The 22,462-nt window shown below is 36.2% G+C and overlaps 1 protein-coding gene across 1 annotated transcript in view; it reads left to right on the top strand.

Moving 5' to 3' along the window:
• Positions 1-8,257, top strand: part of LOC140243472 (receptor-type tyrosine-protein phosphatase T-like) — a 93,401-nt gene extending 85,144 nt beyond the window's left edge. The window contains exons 25-35 of the mRNA XM_072323175.1: positions 826-948; positions 1,480-1,649; positions 2,261-2,396; positions 2,567-2,716; positions 3,080-3,179; positions 3,793-3,869; positions 4,350-4,484; positions 5,223-5,348; positions 6,114-6,262; positions 7,138-7,273; positions 8,153-8,257. Of these exons, the coding sequence (XP_072179276.1) occupies positions 826-948; positions 1,480-1,649; positions 2,261-2,396; positions 2,567-2,716; positions 3,080-3,179; positions 3,793-3,869; positions 4,350-4,484; positions 5,223-5,348; positions 6,114-6,262; positions 7,138-7,273; positions 8,153-8,257 (1,407 nt within the window). The remainder of the gene's footprint in view (positions 1-825; positions 949-1,479; positions 1,650-2,260; positions 2,397-2,566; positions 2,717-3,079; positions 3,180-3,792; positions 3,870-4,349; positions 4,485-5,222; positions 5,349-6,113; positions 6,263-7,137; positions 7,274-8,152) is intronic.
• Positions 8,258-22,462: the final 14,205 nt, after the last annotated feature.

The following is a 22,462-nucleotide window of genomic DNA, read 5'->3' as shown; positions in this document are numbered from 1 at the left end:
GTTTCAGAGACTATGTTTGCTGATGTCTTCCTGGTGATAGAAATGGTCAGATTTTTGAAACTACAAGTTTCCTGATGGCTTCCTGATAACTTTTTTACTTGCCAATGTCATCTTGATGGTTGATGTTTGCCATCAGTAATTGAAGACATCAGCTACCTGATGTCTTCCTGATAGTTGAGAAGCTGTTTAAAAAAACCAAGTTTGCTGATGTGCTCCTGATAGTTATCAATTGGCCATCGGCTAGCCGATGTCTTGTTGATAACTGGGTTAGAAACGATCAGGAAGACATCAGCTACCTGATGTCTTCCCGATGGTTAGATGAGAAGCTGTTTCAAAAACCAAGTTTGCTGATGTGCTCCTGATAGTTATCAATTGGCCATCGGCTAGCCGATGTCTTGTTGATAACTTGGTTAGAAACTATCAGGAAGACATCAGGTAGTGGGTGATTGCTGATAGCTACCAAATCACTGCCTAAATGCTATCCGATAACCATCGGATTATCATCCGATGGCTATCGGATGATATTCTTTTTTGGTATGGGCATGCATTACAAAGATGACCACAAAACTGCTTGAAAAAATCAATTCTAGGCAATAAAAAAAAAAAATCAAAGCAAACTGTTGCACCTTCGATGCCTCTGCCACAGAACAACGTTTTATGGTACTTCCAAGTGACTTTGCAAGAGCTCAGACGATGGAACATATTTTGAATGGTTCATTGGCATTGTTAATGATAACTGATCAAATATATGGACTATCCTGCTTGATATCTACCATGATAAACCTGTTCCTGCAATGTAAAGCCTCTCTTCTTCTTTTTTTAAAGGACCAATGCACTCAATATTGGCCAGAGGAGTCACGATCCATCAACATTGGAAACTTCTCCATCTCCTTGTCTGAGGAACACACATTCACTGATCATGCCATCAGGGAGTTGGGCGTTAATATGGTAAGATGTATTCTCTTGAACTTGAAATCTGCGTGTGATGAAACTTGCTTGCTAAGTTATATCCAATTGAAGATCTATTATAGATCTTCAATTGGAAATAACTTAGCAAGCAAGTTTCATCATCTTAAGTAACCCCGTCCCCCTCAAAAAAAAAGTAAAATAGGACAGTCACTCGGTTAGAAGTTCATTTTGCTGCACAGCAGATACTTAGGCTTTTGGGACAATCTGCAGTGTGCCCCTCCTCCCTCCACCCCCCTCCCCGAAAAAAAAAAATTTGAAGTTCGCTTTGTATCGATTTGTTTGATTTTAATGAACTTATGGGATAAGCAGCAACATCACAGAGTTATAACGATTAGAATGACCTGATAATTGCAAATTGCCGTGGCCCGCTTTGTTTTTAATTCCTAAAGGCTTGTTTCAATTTCAGATTTCAGCCTTCCTATCCCCCCCCCCCCACCACCACCACCATCAACACCTCTCGAGATGCAAACCTTAACGTCCACTTTCACCAATATATTATTCAATTTGCAGGAAAGAGGTGAAGAGAAAAGAACAGTCACCCAGTTCCACTACATGTCCTGGTCTAAGAGGGAAGTCCCTGAGGACTACACCACTCTTCTTGACTTTGTTGAAGTTGTGCTTCGTCACCACACCACAATGCCTCTATCTGAAAGGAACAGACCAATGCTTGTACATTGCAGGTTAGTATGAATCAACCTTTGCTCTGTCCTCTTCCCAAATTACTTTTAATTTCTGACTTAAAGTCATTCTACAGGAGATGTGTTTAGCATGAAAAGAATATTTGGGCAGAAATACGTTCTTTCACTAAAAAGTGAATTTCTTTTGTTTTGCGTATCCCCCCCCCCCCCCAAAGAGAGAAAAAAAAAAACCAAACAACAACAAATGAATTACAAAAGGCTTTTAATATTTGATTTTGTAGTTCATCCAATAACTCTGTTTTCACATTTTGATATAAAATACTGCTATAGACGTTTAGGGGTTTGTAATTGATTAATCTCCCAAACACTCAATCGATTCAGTTTGAGAGTTTTAAAACTCTATTATGCTGCCCTACAATTCACAAGTGGTTCATATTCTATGCTATTGACATAACTCTTAAATAGTTCTTGCACATTTCCCTCTTCAAATTCTTGAAAATTCTGTTTTCCTTTGCTTGGTTTGGAAAACTGCTAGCTTGCTGTTGATGGCCTACAGATTTTGTCATTTGCTGAATATACACTGTACCAGTGACTGAATATGGCATCATTTGCTTTATGATGTTACTTGTCTTGTCTCTGTGCCTTTCCTGCAGCGCTGGAGCAGGAAGAACAGGCACCTTCCTCACCCTCTATAACATGCTGTTTATGATGCGAGAGAGTGGAAAGGTGGACATCTTTGGCTTTGTTAACCAGATGAGGGAAAACCGTATCAAGATGGTACACACACAGGCAAGAACATGAGGTTTATTTTGACCCTCCTATCCATCCCTCATTTTGTGTCACCCTGAAAGCTACTGGACCAGGTTACAAGCCTTTCTTAATATTCTCTGATAATGTTGTTTAAAAAAACACTCTTGGAAAGACAGCTAATCAGTATCTAAACCCTCCTCCTCTTTCAGGATCAGTATCTGTTCATCTACTATGCTCTTCTTGAGGTCTACTTGCTGGGCCAGACCAACATTCCTGTGGCACAGTTCAAGAAGAAGTTATCTACTCTGAACAGAGTGGACCCAAAGACAAAGAAAATCAACATTCAGCTTGAATACGAGGTAAGAATAAGAGCACCTTTACACCAATGACAGTGCACACAGCTAGACTTTTGTTCATGCCTGGCTGAATAAGATTTTGAAAAAGTATATGTATTCTCTTTTACCTTGGAGAAAAAATCCAACGAAACATGAAAATGAGCGAAACATTCCTGCAAGGCAAATCTGTTGTGGTGGAATGTTGCATAAATATTATATAGTCTTACAGAGATCAACTGGCTTGGCAAAGGGCATCTATTGTCACAGTGATCACTTCACATTGCACTCACTAATGTCAAGGTAGATAAAGAATTACCCATTGCTTTTCTTCAGAGGACAATTCAGAGAGAGCTCTTTTAATCTGACGGAATGATTGATCTCTTACAGTTGCTCGACTCTCTGGCACCAGTTCCTCCTAGCAGCGCCTTTAAAGGAGGAAAGATGCCTCAGAACAAGAGCAAGAACAGATTCCCAGACATCTTGCCCTGTGAGTCACTGCATCCAACTGATGGAACTTGCACACTTGAATAAGAAAACAATCTAAAAAATTTCTCCACTTATATTTCTGTCTTTCAGTATTGTTAGGAGAAAATAAATTCCTCTTCGAAGAGATGATGTCTAAGAGATGATGTCAATAAGACAGGGTTAAGAACAGGGCTGGTGCTGTTTTTTTAAAAGTGGGGGAGGGAAGTTTATGTTTCTTGTGCCACTAAGAGTTTGATCAGCTGACAAGCAAAAAAAAAAGTCTTACCTGCACTTTTCTCCTGCTACTTCCGGATTTCATAAGTTGACAAACAAACAAACAAACAAAAGCCTTTCATGGCAATTTTATTGGTACAACTTCCGGGGGTTAATCGGTCAAAAAAAAAAGAAAAGAAAAGGAGCTCAACCAGAATTTCTGGTGCCACTTCCAGGAGAAGAAAAAGAAAGTGGGGGCCCAAGTGGTTAGACCCTATGTATTTTTTTAAAAAAAGTGGGGGAAGGTCTGGGCCCCCCTCCTGTGCCTGCCCTGCTTGAGTTGGGGGGGGGGGGGGGTTATCTTGTATTCTGCTCAATCATGCATTATTATGATACATAACATTTCTTCTTTGCACCTCAAGTGGAGACAAAGAGACCCTGTCTTGTCTCAGAGGGACTTGAAGATTCCACTGATTACATCAATGCATCGCTTATTAGTGTAAGTATTGATGGTTACCTCATACTCGCTAGGAGTTCATTCAAAGTCATAGGTTCCCATGACACGTTGAAAACAGACAAAATCAAATACATGGCAGAAAAGAGTTTAAAGAAACTACACACGACTTATACATAATTCACTGCTTTGAAACCTCAAATTCAAATTATAAAAAAAAATGGTAACCTCCATCAAAGCCATGCTTTTTTAAATAAGAATATCATGCAGTTGATGCTGTGTCCATCATTATGATTAAGCAGGGTCACTGAAAGATTCCCACTTCTTGAATGCTTCAGCGGAGCAGGCAGAAACAAAACGCAGATTACTTCTACTAAGACTTATTGCTGTCACTGCTGTTACTACATGTACTGCTGTCAGTACTACCTATTGCAATAGGTTACACTGTTATTTATTTCTTCTATTTTTATTTTACCACTGCAGCCATTACTCTGCTTCAATGTTGATTTTTTTTCTTCTTTGCAGACCTTCACAGAAGAGGGTGTCTTTGTAGTTACCCAGGCTCCCTTGCCCAATACAGTAGTGGATATATGGCGGCTTGTCTTTGACTGGAATTGTCCTATCATTGTCATGCTCAATAAGCTTGACCCGACCGATGGGGTAAGTGAAACACTCCGAAGAACCAGCATATACAACACGCCATGTGGTATATCTTACTAGTAAACAGTTGTTGACAAGATAGGGACATGTATTTTTATTTTTTTTATTTTTTACAAACTTTCAACTCTACTTTCTGAGTGATTTCTTCATACATTTTATGACATTTGGGCTCACCTGGCGAAAGTGAGCAATTGCAATTATAAATTGTCTAGCGTGCGATGTGTGTTCCGGTGTGCTTCATGTGCTAACTCCTTAAATTTCAGCTCCTTGAAAACCCCATGATAGATTTTCATTTCACTTGGCAGGTAGCATCCATAAATCATTGGATCTTGCCTGACCTCCTCTCCCCAAATGCGAGCTGTCCTGACGACGATGGAGTGCTGGCAATGTCAGAATGTTCATTTCCGTGTCAGAATTTTGAAAATTTTAATGGGAAATTTAGCTCTCTTTCGAAGGTGCAAAAAACAAAACAAAACAAAAACAAACAAACCGGAAAGTATTTAGGAATGATAAAGACAGTGAACAGAATCTTTCAAGAACATGACATGTGGAGAAGTTGCCAGATTAACTAAATTTTCGTTCTGTATTTTGTCTGTACCTTGGTGGACGCAAGCTTTCTAGAAAATCTCAAATTGTCGTATAAGCATTGTAAAGGGATCATTGTGTTCCCTGAGGCAATGTGTTAACATAACCCATGATTAGTTGTTATCCCTTCTTTCTTCTTCTCCACTATTTCAGACATGTCCTCAGTACTGGCCCAATGAGGACACTATTCAGATGGGATCTCTAAACATTGCACGAGTAGGATCTTCGAGTGGACCGCACTTTGCCCGCGACACCTTCACCGTCTCTAACAATGGAGAGGTTTGTGTAAACTTTGAAAGCAAAACTTGATTTCACTGATACGGTCTACAGTGACGGTTAAATGGGAAAAATACTGATATCTCCTTATATTTTAGGCTTTATTGCAAAAAAAAAAAGGTATATGGCAGGATGTTTTGTGATACAACAGACCTACACATATGCATCAAATGTCATATCTTGATTGTTTTTTTAAATCACTGCTGCGAAAGGTAAACAGTACCTTTAATGCACTGTGGAAGAGCTTAGAATGGCATTGGATTTTCGTGTATAATTAGAATTTTGTCAGTATCATATCAAAGAGGCAAAGCTACAAGTCCATTAATGCTCTAACTTAAAGTGTGAGTGAATGGAGAATCGTGTGGATGAATCAAGAGACTGAATTGAAAACCACAGTGGCTTTATAATAACATGGAAGTTGATGGTCTATTACTGCATTTTGCATAAAATCATTACAAGGTAATTGACAGATGTTAAAATGATACAGCCATCATACCAACATATGAAATCCAAACTACCGGTACTCACCGTGGGCTTGAACTACTAAATGATTTTTGTACAAGGCAAGTCTTATCATCTTCTAAGATTACTATAATACACAATGAGAGGAAAATAAGTAGTCTTGATCAATAAAATAATTATGAAAAACACTTACAGCAACATCAGTTGAGATTGCTAAGAAGAGGGATAGTATGTTGAAGATTAATCTTAAACAACTTACTACTAAGGATTTTTCTGTTTACATTTGTTTTTTGTTGTCACAACCAGAGTGTGAGTGTGACACAATTCAGACTGTTTGGATGGAGTGCTGCAAGCAACAAGCTAAGATCTCCAATGTCACTCATCCACCTTGTGAGGGCAGTACAGGAAGCGGTCAAGACTGCCCACACCTCAGGTCCAGTCATCGTCCACTGCGTGTGAGTATTACTACTAGTCTAAAATCTGACTATGTACAGCATTGATGGTTGGAATAGAAAACTGTCTCTTTACTAAAATGGGATAGCTTCCGTGTTTAACCAGGTACAAACTTGTGTTTTCTTTCTTTCTTTCTTTTTTGTCAGAAGGCCATATTTCTGCCTAATATCTAAGTAACAAATGTATATTCAAAGAAAAAATGTTTATCCATCAATGACATGACCTCTTATTAACTAATGTCCTTCTCAGAGCACAAATATAACATGGATTTCTTATTTTCCTGTCATATTACATGTATTACGAACCAAATACTCTACATAGGTAGGATGGATTGTTTGGAATGAACCTCTTTCGTGCAATGCAGTATAGGTGTTTTTGAAGTCGTTTGACAAATCTTTTAATGGTGCAGAGAATACATTAGACCAGGCAGTTGGTATCTTTGTATTAACTGATGCTATTTTTCAAACAAATGCTGGAAGATTCTACATAGGAGAAAATAATGAGAACTTTCTATTATGTCATATAAGTAGATAAGACCCCTTTTCATGCTCCCCCTTTTTTTATGCATACACAGGTCTTTTGAACAGTGTGGCTAAATTTTATTTCACACACAAAAAAAGTTTTACAAACAGATGTGAAAAAGTACAAGCAAGCACTTCTTACCCACACACCTCTCTCTGGATTCAATTTATGACATTCACTGAACTTTCGATACAATGGTCTTTCTGATATGAGCAAACATAACTAATGAAAGATAATGTCCAGAATAGGAATATATAAACCAATATTATTGGTCATACATCATCACTCACATTTTGCATGAATTGCAAAACGGTATATGGTTTTTATTGTGGCTATGCCCTTTCGTCTTTCATAGAAATGGAACGGGTTGGAGTGGAGTGTTCTGTGCTTTGTGGTCTGTGATTGACAAGTTCGAGAGAAAGAACACAGTAGACATCTTCCATGCAGTGAAGAATCTGCGTGCCAACAGACCCAACATGGTGGAATCACTTGTAAGTGTCTCATCAAGGATGCATGTATATGTGATTATGACATTCTCTATACAAGGTGTTGTAAATGACGTGGCAAGTTTCATTACGCTGAAAACTGTGATGGTTTGAAAGGTCTTCATTTTGCTTACATCCTAAGCTCATAAGTCCAGTAGGCCTACATGTTTTCGAATGATATACTTTTGATTTGGTTTTCATTTTGGCACCAGAGAGCATTGCCAATCCATTTTTTTTCTGTCTTAGAGAACAAGTACTTGCACGCACATTCACCACCATCACACATCAGTTTATTTTCCCCTGCTATCTTCGCAGCAGAATTTGTATTGTTACGAATCTAGTACGTCCCTACCTTTTCCTCGGGCCGGCTATCTTTTCAAGCAATGCTTAAGCAATGCTTACAATGGCGGCCCTCTGCATAATCGCTTGTTAACTATAATCGTTATTTGTAATCCATGCTGCATAGACATGCATACTGTATATTATATCATTAATTTCCTTTTGTATCGTTGTTTATGCAAGTCAAACGACTCTGTTTAGATATACTTTGTGTGTTTCCCACATGTTCATGATTATGTAACTTATGTATATTGATTTGCAGAAAATAAAGTATCTACCAAACAAAACATGGCGCCCAAGAAATAACTGAAGACACTACAAGAGTTGGAGAGTTGAAATTGTATGCAGTTGAGCTTCAAAATAATCCAAGCATATCCAGTGCCATAAATAGTATCCCATATCCCTCATACACAAACAACTTGTATTCATTCTGATGTTACATATAGGTACCAGTGTTGGCGTTTTGTGCCGAACATTAATGTATGGAATGATTTAGATTTTAATGTGTTGTTGTGGGTTTTTTTTTCAATATTGTGTTATCTGCAGGACCAGTACAAACTGTGCTACGATGCCATGAGCAGATATCTAGAGAGTCAACAGGAGAGTGCGTACATGAACATGAATACTTTTACTGGTCATGCTGAATGCTAGATTGAGGAAACGTAGTCAAACATCGCAATTTACAAGTTGCAGTACTAGTTCTATTTTTACGTACATGTATACTGAGTCTGTGCTTGATTGCATATTTTCTTTAACTAGAAATATCACTGCAATTCATTGAATTGATAGTACAGATTTATATTTGCAAAATGTTAAATCGACGAGAATGATGTAGGAATACTATTTTGTAATTTTGCATTTGTAGAAGGGGTCAGTAAGTTATGAATTCTGATTCTTAATTTATATGTGTACCTATATGCCATGTATGCGTCTTGTGTATGCATTGTACGTGTGTGTTTGATTAAATAACGCCAATGAAGTGTTATGATAGGTGCCTTGAGGAGATCATATTCAGCTTACAGTTCTGATAATGAGGGGGAAGTGAGCATTATCTTTGGCTACAAACCTTTATTCCACACTAGTACTGGTCAATAGTAGAATGATGGCCATCAACTTATAACTAGCAGTTATTAGTTACTTATTAGCACTGCTGGTGTTCTCCACAGAACATGCTGGAATGACTGTACCCATTGTCCATGGAAACCTCCTCGATTCTCAACTTCACGTGTAACTCATTAGAAATTAGATGAAAAAAAAAAGAAAGTGATGGAAAACGGAGCTTCTATGAATTTTCATTGAAAAAATTATAGGATATGTTGTTGCGAGGTCGAATTTCCATTTGTCTGCCTTGTCTTGCTCTCTACTTTGACTCGACTGTGCATTTAGAACCCCAGAGTAGTCATTAAGAACAGATTTAAAGAATATGTGTTATTTGAAGGTTTGCATGGTGAAGTAGATGAGGGAGAAAGGTTTGTGGTAACACCATGTTACATGTAGTCCTTAACCGGATCGTTGCTTGGCAGAAGAAGAGCCTAGAAAGAGGAGAAATGAAGAAGGAAGCGACATATGGGGCTTGTAAGGAGGGCAAAAAGTGAAGAGTGGGGGACAGTAATGGGCTAAACGTTGATTTCAAGGTTATTCTGAAACTGGCCACAGAATTTTGAATCAATTGACACGTTCTAGCCATAATTTCATGTCTTAAAACAAACTATTATTCTATACTTCCTTTTTTAAGCCAAGTCACAGGATTCTGTTGTACTAAAAGTGCCAAGGCAAAATGGTATCTTCATATCTAAGTAAGATTATTAAGTAGTTAGATAACTCGTACTATTACAGACCATTGATGGACATTTATTGGTTGGAAGTCATAATGCTTAGAAGTGGAGTACATACAGGAAAGAGCATACATTTCCGACTTATGGAATGCTGACAACCTATGGAATTAAAAAAAAACTGGGAGATATGGAGGGAATTATTACGAGTTGTTTGGGAATCTATGTGAAGGTATACATGTACTGTAATGCTTATCGTATGTCACCTTAAGATCTGCACCAGTAGTTTAATGTATTCTACAATTTCTTCTCTAATGTTTTGTGTTCATTATCATTGTGTAGTCATTCTTGGTCTTTAGCTCTTTGTGCACTTAATGCGCAAATGTACCGGGGAAAATACTCACAAATCAATTTTCCTGTGAGATTTTGATACCAATTGGATGTCATAATTATACGCATTATCTAAGTAAGGCGGATAGGTGGACGACTTTAGAAATGATGCTGATTGCGGATAGATCCATATATCGCCCTCTTTTTTTCCAGATATCTTTGCGAGTGTTGAAAGTGAACATAGAGTTGTTACATACAGTATCCGCAGTTAGAATGTTTATATCACGTGGACCCTGTTTTTCACGTCCACCATGATGAATGTCAGCTAAGTCGACGACTACTATTTCACTGAAACATACGACATATGAATGTCTTGAAGTTGTCAGAACTAGCACAATTACACAAAAACAATATAGGGATTTATTGTTGATGCATTCTCAGTTTGTAAAGTAGACAAAAAGATTTAATGTTTATGCATTCCCAGTTTGTGAAGTGGAAAAAGGATATTGACGCATTGCCTAGTTTAACTATCTATTGTGAAGTCTTTCTTAACCCTATAAAACCCAAGCTATTTTGACCCCTTCCAGGACCAAGGAGGGGGGGGGGGGCAAATTGTGCCCCCCTATATAACTTCTTTATTATATGATGTATGACCGTCGTATTTGGCACATGGGTAGAGCAACTCATACTCTACAAGACCCAACTTTTGAAATTTCTCAAGGTCATCCACTGAGGGCGCTATTTACCAAAATATAAAGAAATACATAGGAAATATGCTACAATCATGTTTTTTCTTTTTATTTCTTTATCCCCAGTATATAATGTTTTTATTTTATATCAATCATTTTCATATTTACCACAAAAGAAAAGCAAGTCAACCTTGACTATTAGTTATGGTTGAAATTTCTCAAGGTCAACATGTGGGGGCGCTATTCATTACAATATAAAGAAATATAATGAAACCTATGACATATTACTTGGAATGGGTATATATTTTGGTATCACATTTCATATTTTCAAAATATTGAATTTTAAGTTTGCAGATTGATCATATGATGAACATGATATTACAGGCAAAGCTTGTGTGAAGATAACGCAAAATAAATTCAATTCAATTCAATTCAAACTTTTTTTCATTTTTCGAAAAGAACATAAACATTTCACTTTCATTGGTAACAGAGAATAAGGTTACATAATCAAAACAAAGTAAAATTGAAAAGAGAACACAATTGTGGAACCTTGGGGTAACAAGTAATGTTGTAATGAAAATTGACTGAGGTGATATAGACGATATAACATTACACAAAATATCGAAAATGGAGGGACCCACTAAAAAGGCAATGCTTGTAGAATGTGGGCCCCTCAGGTACAGAATGTCAATAGAAAATGAACTGATGCAAAAGGTCTGGAAGCCCAATAAGAAGACAGAGTAACGGACAGACACACATACACAGGCGAATGAACATTAAACGAGACTGAGACGACAAAACTTATGAAAGGGGACTTCAATACAAGACAGAACGAGACGAGGTTGACATAATAGGAAGACAATACAGCGGACAGAAAGGAAAAACAGATCCAGCGATCCTCGACAGAACTATGTCGAAAAAATATTGGGATGCGAGGAAGGGATACATAAATATGGAAAAATAGAGAGAAATAGATGCGGAGGTACTACAAGTAGAATTGAATCTACTCAGTAAGAGTCTCAGGACAACAGGGACGAGAAAATATGTGAGAGTATATTATTGGTAATCAAAATTCTTCGGAAAAAATTAAAATGAGCCATCAGGCTGATTCACTTCTGTAGGAACATAACAATGCAATAGAAACAACTTTAATCTCCTTTTAAATGAAAAACAGAAGGTGAATTTCTTATGTCATTATTCAGAAAATTCCAATACGTTGGGCCAGTATAAATAAGTGTTTTCTTAGCAAGAATCGTTCGTAAGAGAGGTAAGTGAAATTCCTTGGAACGTCGAGTGGGATAGTCATGGAATGATTGATTTCTTTGAAACATAGAATCGAAAATGGAGTGGAGTGAGTTGTTGCTGTACGTATACATAAATTGCTCCAAATTGAATAAATACAAATCTTTAATTTTTAGCAGGTTAAAAAGGTTTTAAAACCTGCTAAAAAATTTTCAGCAGGTTTTAAAAGGTTAGTCTTTGAAAAATGCTGTATTTTCGATTATTTCTATTATATCTATTGTGTGATGCCTATCTCATATCAAAATAAAGGAAATAGTAAGAAGACCATTTCAGGGTAATTCACAACCATCTAACTACTTCACATTTTGGTCCTTCAGCGAATTAGAGCCAAGAAAACCCCCATTTCATCCATTATTATATTGTTAAGTGAAATTGAAACAGAAAATCATGCAAAATCTGACGAACATGGTCGTCAGTTTACGGTTGCCATGGCAACCAGCAATATCAGACATAGCTAAATTATATATCAAAATGTTTGCAATAAGATTTTAGGAAAAGTCACCAAATTTGGTTGAAATCGGGTAAAGGGTGTAGGAGTGGTAAACGAAAATATGGTAGGGGGCACAATGTGCCCCCCCCCCCCCTTGGGCTTTATTGGGTTAAAAGCAGAGTACTCCCATTAAGAACCACAAAGGCCTGCTCTACAAGAGAACCATGCGTCGATATCCAACGTTACATTACATGTGCGCACAATACAAAATAAGAACACAACAAAAATAAATATGTTACAGTCAACAAACAATTGGATGGTAAGAGTATAAACCACATGCGAAAGAGCATAAAAGAGCGGAGAAAATAAAACAAATAATACTATGATATCTAACTACTAAGCTGGTGCAAAGTGTTCAATCAAATGAGAGATTGAAGTAGTCGTACACGTTTCTTAAATAGTTGCAATGAAGTTGTGAAGTATATAGGAGAAACATCTTCGCTATGCTGTATAGCATAACACATGTACAATGCTTACAACTGCTTTTTACATCACCATACAAAGGAATGCATAAGGTATCACCACTTTGGCCCCCACTTTTTTTTTTTTTTTTTTACCCCGGAAGTGCGTAAGTGACACTAGAAGGAAATAGGAAAGTGTTAGCGCGGTAAGGCTTTGTTTTTGAAGAACTTTTTTTGTTTTGTTTTTTTACTTGTCAACTGAAGAAACCCAGAAGTGAAAGGTGAACTGAAGCCTTTGTGTGTGGACCCTTTGTTTTTGTTGTTGTTGTTGTTGTTGTTGTTGTTTGTTTTGTTTTTTTGCTTGTCAGCTCGAAGAAACCCGGAAGTGCCCCCACCCCCACTTTTTAAAACGTGGCGCCGACGGTGATATCAACATGCAATTACAAATCTCCGTGCATAATCAAGATAGAGCTACATGACTCCATGGATGGACTGTCATTTATCTTGATGGTGTGTATATATCTGTGAACAACCGTGAGCGATATTGCGCAATTCACTAGTAACAATGTCAGAGTGTTACCAGAATATCCTACACGGGTTACTTTAAAAATATTCTAGACCAATCTTACAGACCAATCTAGTCTTCACTGTCAGAAGACATTTTGTGTTTCGAGTTTCCATTCAAATCATCTCTCTCCAAATTGTGTGTAGATGTAGATACAGTGATCAATTTTCTAGTTAGGTAATATAAGAGCATGTGCTTAAGCTTAACTTTGTCAATGTTCAGCTTGTGATTTGTCTCGTATACACTGTGGCTATTCGATCACCTCTCTTTAAAACATTTACCGTGTAATGTTTGTAGATTCACATTGCAATGTACTTATGAAATGGCAAATAAAGCAACATACATTGTAATTATAGCATCACGTCCCTCTTGTGTGCATCCTGATTCCTTTGTCACTGATGGTCAATCCACTGAATGGATTATGTAGGAAGCCATGTTACTTGTATACAGTCAGTCTGCGTTTGCAGAACTTATTTGCCATTGATCTTAGTCTGTCATAAAGTTTAATTTAAAACAAACAATCAATTTAAAACAATTTAAAACAATCAATTAAAAATAATCTCTATGTGGATAGGAGATAGGCACAGCTCCATTTTATGAAGCTGTTAGCTGAAGGCTGATCGGATAGTTTTATATCTCCATATAATTATGTCACCATGCATGCAGTTGTATTACTCATAATTTTGCATTGAGTGTCATTGGCTTTTCACATTTTATTTAATTGTGTGTGTTTTTACATGAAGAATGAAATAAGTCAAACGCATTAATATACTCTTGCACCTGGTTTCGGTGTTGCCAAGAAAAAGGACATTCTTTACTGTAAAACAGTTTCAAGTAGAATACTTGAAGGAAAGGACTAATAGCACATGGCTTTATAAGAATCTGTCCAAAATATCATGTTTAGATGCTACAGAGAGTAGAACACCTCTTTGCCACTGCATGCATGTCAAGAAAGAACCATAAAGTTCATAGTCTTCCTCTGCCTTTTGACGAGACTGCTACTATTTGATTATGTTTGTCTGATTTAATCCATGCAGTGTTAATAAAGCCAGAAATGCAGCGTGGAACTTATACATAAAAAAAAACAAAAAAAAACAACAACAAAACACACACACACAAGGAAAGTGCTGACATAAACTGTCATGTAGGAGAGTGGATCGTATCACCAGACACTTTTTTTTTTCCCCCCGTGGCTCTAAATTTCGTACTTGAAATTTCGGCAAAAAGTAGTATCAATTGATATTCAGAAAGTCCTGAAAAATACAAATTCAGCAAAATTGTGAAAATTATTCGCTCCGATTTTTGGAAAATAGACTTCAAATATACCCCTCTCGCGGTGTAAAATAGGATTATAATTCCGGACACGATTTTCGTAATGGAATAATCGACGTCTTTCGCACCTTGTCGTTACACCAGAATCACAATTCATACCAGCGATTCACCGTACACATTCTTACCGAGCGGACGACAAAGAAAAAATCGGCAAATGATTCTCAAATTTCGTATTTTACGGTAAAATGTTTAACTTGTACATTTCGAACAGTTCACGCCATTAAACCTTGTGATAAATCAACATTTTCTTCTAAATCTGAGGTGAAATGTGAATTTCTCATTGTTAGTACATTTTCATGTCACTTTTTTTTTTTGGGGGGGGGGGGGGGCAATTTCGGTCCATACAACGCTCTGTGAGGCTAATCAATCTACGAAGTCCTGCGCGTATTAATAGGGAGCTTTAGATTTTGACGCGCGGACGTTTGAGACGACGCTTGCGCTGGACGTTTTCCTATCCCCTGCGTCGTGCTGAAACGCTGGGACGCAACGTATAAAAAATAAAATGGCGCCCCCATATGATCGGTGCATGAAGTAGTTCTCTACGTTGCAAACTGTGCGGACGTAAAAATAGCCCGGTACGCGTAGTGAAAAACTCAGGCAACGCAAGCTAAAAATAGATTGACTTGACGCGCGATTCTGCTCATCATGCTCAGAATAAGATTATGTTGGTTTTTTTTTTCCTCTGAACGTTCCCGTCGCGAAAACCTAAAGCTCCCTAATATGACATTAGTACGCAAAAATGTGCGCGTCCGGAATAACCATGCTGTCCGGTAATACCATACCTGTGTATATACTTCGAGAAAGTGCAGACGGATTCAATTATACTCTCGTCCAATCAAAACTGAAGAGGTCAAACCAACTGTTGATGAGTTGTATGATGTGATCTTGGTGATATTCATCATTCTGATCGCTTTTTAATCCTAAAATAAGATATGGTCCTTTTTTTCAAAATACACAAAAAGTCTGTATACCTATATAGTCTAGATGTTAATCGTTAATTCGAAAATGAAAAAATGAGGTTCGTTAATCCCAACATTTTATCATGCATGGCGTTATTCCGAAGGTTCGTTATTCCAAAGATTCTGCAATTCTTAAAATGACACAAGGTTCGTTACTCTGAAGGTTCGCTGATTTGAAAATGAAAAAGATGTTCGTTAATCCAAACAAGAATGAATAAAGGTGCACACTACAGAACCTTTAGAATTAAAGGGATGGTACAGCATTGGTGGAGATGAGATTTGGGCTTTTAAGTTTTTGCGAGATACCGAGAAAACACTTATGATATAGTACAGAGCATACCGTTTTAAGAGGAATTTAAAGTTTATTTGATGAAAATCGGGTTTGGCATGACTGAAACATCCAAAAACAAAGTAAAACAAAGCGATCGTACTCCCACACTTTATTAGAATCCCTCTTTTTTTGATATCTCAGCCATTTCAAAACCAATTTTCATCCAATTAACGTTGAATTCCTCATAGAACAACATGCTCTTTCATATTCCATACGAGGTTTCTCATTATCTCACCTAAAAATATTAGAAACCTGAAATTAGGTCTCAACCAAAACTATACGGTCCCTTTCAGAACTTTATTTCATTTTCCGGATTAACGAACCTTTGCAATAATGAATCGTATATTCATTTTCGGATAAAGAGACCTTCGGAATAACAAACTTTATTTTATTTTTTGATCAACGAACCTTTGGAAGACGAACCTTATTTTTCATCTTCGGATTAACAAACCTTCGGAATAACGAAATTTATTTCATTTTCGGATTAACAAACCTTCAGAAAAACGAATTTCCTCATCTCATTTTCAGAATTACGAACCTTCGGAATAATGAACCGTCGGAATAGCGTCACTAAAGTTCGGATTAACGAACTTTCGGAATGACGAATATCACCCGACACAGCATGCATGGTTTGGGGATTGTCTCTTATACATTTTGACTTAAAATACTGCTCCGGCGCAAAACCACATTTTGAAGTTCAAATCTCCATATTAATCATTTCTAGTTTGGCAAAACATGAGGGTGAAGGGTGTTCCACCATAATGTAACTATATCAGGATTCATTCATATGCAGTGTTTAAATGATATGTTTTCACCAGTGTACTTTAACAAATATTACACTATTAAAGTGTAGTGTCAGCATACAATTACACTGACAGAAATTGATAATAATGTAAACAAGTAAGTGTGAGTCACTATTTAAGGCATTGTGATACATGTACAAGGATACCGCATTTCCTCCCCAAATAGGTCTTACATGATTCAACTGCATACTGTAGTTTGAGAGGGAAAATCATGAATTCACATTCTGGTTTGATGACGCAAGACAGTTTCATGAGATGTGAATGTGATGTGAATGAAGATGGATCAGGGAGTGGGACATATTTCCGTATACAAGAGTTATATTGGTGTCGCAATAAGTGACCAACCTCTAGAATTATGAAAAAAATATCAGACACTCTTCTTTCTATTTACATGGCAGCACATAGTGCATGACATCCACTATCTTATTTGGCAAAATGACCCCTGAATGTTCCAGCGATTGATAGATAAAATTTTAGTCATGGGCCAAGTTAGTCAACCTTTACCTTACCAAATACATTTCTAATACCAAATCATCTTCTTCGCGAGTCACTGTAAAAGTACGATGGGCTTTAGGCATACTATTGTGTACCTGTACCACCAGGTAGGATCAAGCGTAATGGTAAATGCATGATACTATACACACTTATTATCTTGTGGTATCAAATACCTTGTAACCACGCATCTTATACTCACAATGAATTTGCAAGATTAGTTAGGCCTTATAGGATTACAAAAAAGGAAAATTCTTCTTATCTACTTCCACATTCATTTCATGCAGAAAGTGAAGTGGAATCCAGACTGAATACATGCTCTATCTTCTTTCCCTTTATCCACTTAAGACCTGAAAATTAATTGTTTCTATTAAAAATATTGAAACTATAAACAATCAAACGGTATTGGCTATCAACAATTGATGACAATTATTCAAAGTTGCAGAGTTCATTGATGGAAAACATTACCAAGGGATGCAAGTTACGGAGTATTCTAGTGTATTGCAATCCCTATGTGACCCTTTAGGGAATATCTTGAGACAATTTAAGCACCTTACTATTTAATGTTGTGCAGATGGTACGATTTAGATGCAATAAACACAATTTCAAAACCAAGCTGATGAATTTATGGTGTAAAAAGAAAAAAGTGGCTGTCATAAACTAACCATTACACACTAAATACATTATTATTTCTGGGCATCTGTGGATGTGCGTAAAAGTCATTATGCTCCCCCTCCCCGCTATTGTTTAATCATGCGTACAATACACATCGGTTACAATTCAATGTTCTGAATGTTCATTGTTCAAAGAGGGTTCATAATTTCAAAGTTTAATTAATCCAACAACTAAATAAGGTTTGTTATTCCAAAGTTTTCTTCATGTGAAAATAAAATGAGGTTCATTATTCTTAATTCGAAAATGGAATGTAAGGTTTATAATATCTACATCTACATTCAGAGTTTAAGCATGTCTTCATATACTGCTTTAAATTACACTCACAGTGAGAGACTAACATCAGTAAGGTCTGAAAACACAGACTGGAAACACAGGTCTGAAAAAACACACAAACTGACTACCATTGACCTGCATAATGCATTTACTTGACCGTCAGCAATAAAGGAGTCACGATGCGCACATGAGTGACGTGATGCGACTTGTACTTTTTTTATTTGCCATTTTATAAGTAGTGCGGTATGAATCTACATACATTACACAGAAATGTCTCCGACTGAGGTGTTCTCATAGCCATTTATGCAGCAAGCTACAAACTGAAATTCACAAAATTAAGTTTAAGAACATACTCTTACATTTCCTTACTTGAAAAAAAAATTGATCACTGAATTCTACATCTACATAGAATCAGGAAAGAGCTGATTTGAATGGATACCCGGAACACAAAATTATTTCTGACCACTTCCAACCATCTATAAAATGTAGTGAAGACTAGATTGGTCTGTAAGAAATACCCAGAACAGGTTTAAAGCAACATATAAGATATCCTAATAACATACAGTCATTGTTTCTAGTGACTTGTGCAAAATTATTCAGCACTGTTCACAGATGTGCACGCCATCAAGAGCCTACTGCTTGTCAATCCATGGGCACATGCAAATCTATCCAACTCTACGCATCAGCATTAAAACTCCTTAACAAACTAAGAATGCAAAAACATTAAATCTTTTTGTTTACTTCACAAACTGAAATGGCATAAACATTTAATCCTTTTGTTAACTTCACAAACTGGGAATGCATCAATATTAATCTTTTTGTCCACTTCACAAACTGAAATTGCATAAACATTACATCTTTTTGTCTACTTCACAAAGTGAGAACGCATTAACATTAGTTTTTTTTTGTCTGCGTCACAGAGTAAAAAAGGTGTCAGCATTAAATATTTTTACCTTCATTTCAAACTGAGAAGGCATCAGTATCAAATCTTTTTGTCTACTTCACAAATTGAAATTGCATCAACATTAAATGTTTTTATCTACTTCAAAAACTGGAAATGAACGAGCATTAAATCTTACTGTATGCTTCACAAATTGAGAATGCAGTAACATGAAATGTTTTTTGTCCACTTCAAAAACTGCATTAATTCATTTTGTCTGCTTCACAAACTGAGATTGTATCAACATTAAATCTTTTTATACTTAAAAAACTGAAAATGAGCAGGAATTAAATCTTACTGTCTACTTCACATATTGAGAATGCAGTAACATTAAATCTTTTTTCTTTCCACTTCACAAACTGAGAACGCATCAACATTAAATCTTTCTATTTCACAAATTGAGAATGCAACAACATTAAATCTTATTCAAATTCATGAAATTCTTCCGTCGAGATGTTTTCATTGCAACTGATTGACAAATTGCCCTACATCGACGTAAATAAGCACTGAATTGATCAGTGTTTTTTAGTAGTAGCCATGATAAAAAATCATGGGCGTACATACTCGAGCAGGATTCGAACCTACGACCTCCTGATCACCGGACAGGCGTCATCTCCACTAGACCACCGAGCTTTCGCCCGACAGCAAGTGTTGGTTCTAATCCTTATAGCATGCAGCGGGTACTGCTTTGTTATTCAAATTCATGAAATTCTTCCGTCGAGATGTTTTCATTGCAACTGATTGACAAATTGCCCTACATCGACGTCGATGTAGGGCAATTTGTCAATCAGTTGCAATGACAACATTAAATCTTTTTGTCTTTTACACAAACTTAGAATGCATCAACATTACATCTTTTTGTCTATTACAGAAACTGGGAATGCATCCATACTAAATCTTATGTCTACTTCACAAACTGAGAATGCAAAAACATTAATCTTTTTGTAGTGCTTATCTACTTCATAAACTGAAAATTATTCAGCATTAAATCTTGTTTGTCAACTTCACAAATTGAGAAGGCATCAACATGAAATCTTTTTGTCCACTTCACAAACTGAGAATACATCAACATTAAATATTTCGTCTACTTCACAAACTAAAAGTGCATCAACATTAAATATTTTTGTCTCCTTCACAAACTAAGGATGCAAAAAAAAATTCTCTTGCCATGTTTGTCTATTTCACAAACTGAAAATGAATCAGCATTAAAACTTTTTGTCTACTTCACAAATGAGAATGCATCAACATTATAAGTGAATCTTTTTGACTTAATCTTTAGTGCTTGTCTTCTTCATAAACTGAAACTGCGCGCACGAGTATGTGTGTATGTATGAATATACTATTGTGTGTGTGTTTTATTCTTCTCCATCATTTATCTGTTCTGTACACAGGGCTCAGCGAAAGGTGTATGGATCAAGTTGTAACATTGTAATATTAGTCGGAACTTTTTTATTTATTTTTTTTTTACTTAATGACTACTGTTTATAATGATGTTGTTTACTGACACATTACTATACGTTTTGAGCGATCGATCCACGTATTACAAGCCATGCTTTTTAGTGGATCATTCGTTTCTCATCCTTTTAGTTAACCCTTCAAAATATGCAATGATGTTCTCAGTTATTTTACTTTGTTCTACATTTCATATCTTATCATAGTTTAAGATTCATATTGCGTTATGAATTTCCTTTTTGAAAGTGATCAAAGTGATTGTATAATGCATACTTGTATTTTGTTGTACTTTTAGTTTGAAGTCGGATGAAGAATAAATGAAACTGAACTGAACTGAACTGAACATTAAATATTTTTATCTCCTTCACAAACTGAGGATGTGTCAGCATTAAATATTTTTGTGTACGTCACGAACTAAGAATTGAAAAAAAAAAAAACATTGAATAGTTCGTCTTCTCCACAAACTAAAAATGCATCAACATTAAGTGTTTTTGTCAACTTTACAAACTGAGAATACATCAACATTGAATATTTCTGTGTACGTCACAAACTCAGAACGCATCAAAATCTAATCATTTTGTCTACTTTATAAACTGAAAATGCATCAACGTAAATATGTTCTACTTTACAAACTGCGAATGCGTCAACATTGTTTTGTTTTGTTTTTGCCAATTTTGTAGACTGAGAGTTTGTCAACACTAAATATCATGTCTCCTTCACAGAGAAAGCAAAAACATTAAATCTTTCGTCTACTTCACAATCTAAAAATGTACCAACATTAAGTATTTTGTCAACTTTACAAAGTAAGACTGCATTACATTCAATATCTTTGTGTACGTCACAAACTAAGAATGCATCAAAATTTAGTCTTTTTGTCTACTTTATAAACTGCAAATACATCAACATGATAACCTTTTGTCTACTGTTCAAACTGAGTATTCATCAATGTTAAATTTTTCGTCTACACTGTACTTCACAAATTGAGAATACATCATCATTATTTTTTGTCTTCCCTCAAACTGAGAATGCATCATTATTAAATACTTCTCCTACTTAACAAATTGAGAATGCGTAATCATTAAACCTTTCTGTCTACTTTACAAACTGAGAATGCATCATTATTAAATCTTTTTGTCTACTTCAGAAATTGAGAATGCATCACCATCCATTCTTTCGTCTAATTCACAAATTGAGAATGCATCAATCAACGTTAAATCTTTACTTGCCTGTGTAATTGTGCTAATTCTGACAACTTCAACACATTAATCAATGCTTTTGTTTGTGGACGTAAGAGTCAGTGAAATCTTATTGATTCCATTTGCAGTCGACTATAAAGTCTTGGACTTTTAAAATGGGCATGCGTTATGGTGGGGGTGACCAAAGAAGAGTCCACATGATATTCAAAATGCAATTATTGCTTCTTTCTGTGGACACTGAATGTCCTAGCTCTCTGTTTTCAGCCCTTGCAAAAAAAAAATAAATAAAAAGAAGAAGAATCTGGAAACAAATTAGAGAGGGATATGTGCATGTATCTACCCATAATCTGTGATCTTACTTAGATATAAGACATCATGTTGCAATGTCACTTCTAGTACAACAGAATCCTGTGACTAACTGTGCAGCGCTAATTAGCAAGTAATGATTGCAAACTACGAGTTGAGGGACATCAGTCAACCAATTACCAGTACTGGGGTAAAAGAATGTTTGTAACCCCAGGGAATGTTAACTTGATCTTTATTATCAAAGCTGAAAGCTGAATATGATCCCCTCATGGTACCTACCATAACACTTCATATTCAATCAAACACACACATGCAGTGCATTCACATAACACATAAAGGATACATACTCGTTAATCACAAAAACACAGAATCACTAACTACTGATCCCTGTCAACAAATCTACTTGATCATTCCTACATCATTAATAATAATTTAATTGTCAAGCGAATTTCATACTATCAATTCGGACCTGAAATAGTACTTCTGCACAAAAAAAATACAATGTCAAGTTCAGAATGCATTATTTCACAGTTTCTACTGTAACTTGG

The sequence above is a fragment of the Diadema setosum genome, chromosome 1 (assembly GCF_964275005.1).
Source record: "Diadema setosum chromosome 1, eeDiaSeto1, whole genome shotgun sequence".
In the NCBI taxonomy this organism is placed as follows: Eukaryota; Metazoa; Echinodermata; class Echinoidea; order Diadematoida; family Diadematidae; genus Diadema; species Diadema setosum.
Note: the sequence above shows the minus strand (reverse complement) of the source record. Positions and strands in the feature narration are given on the sequence as shown.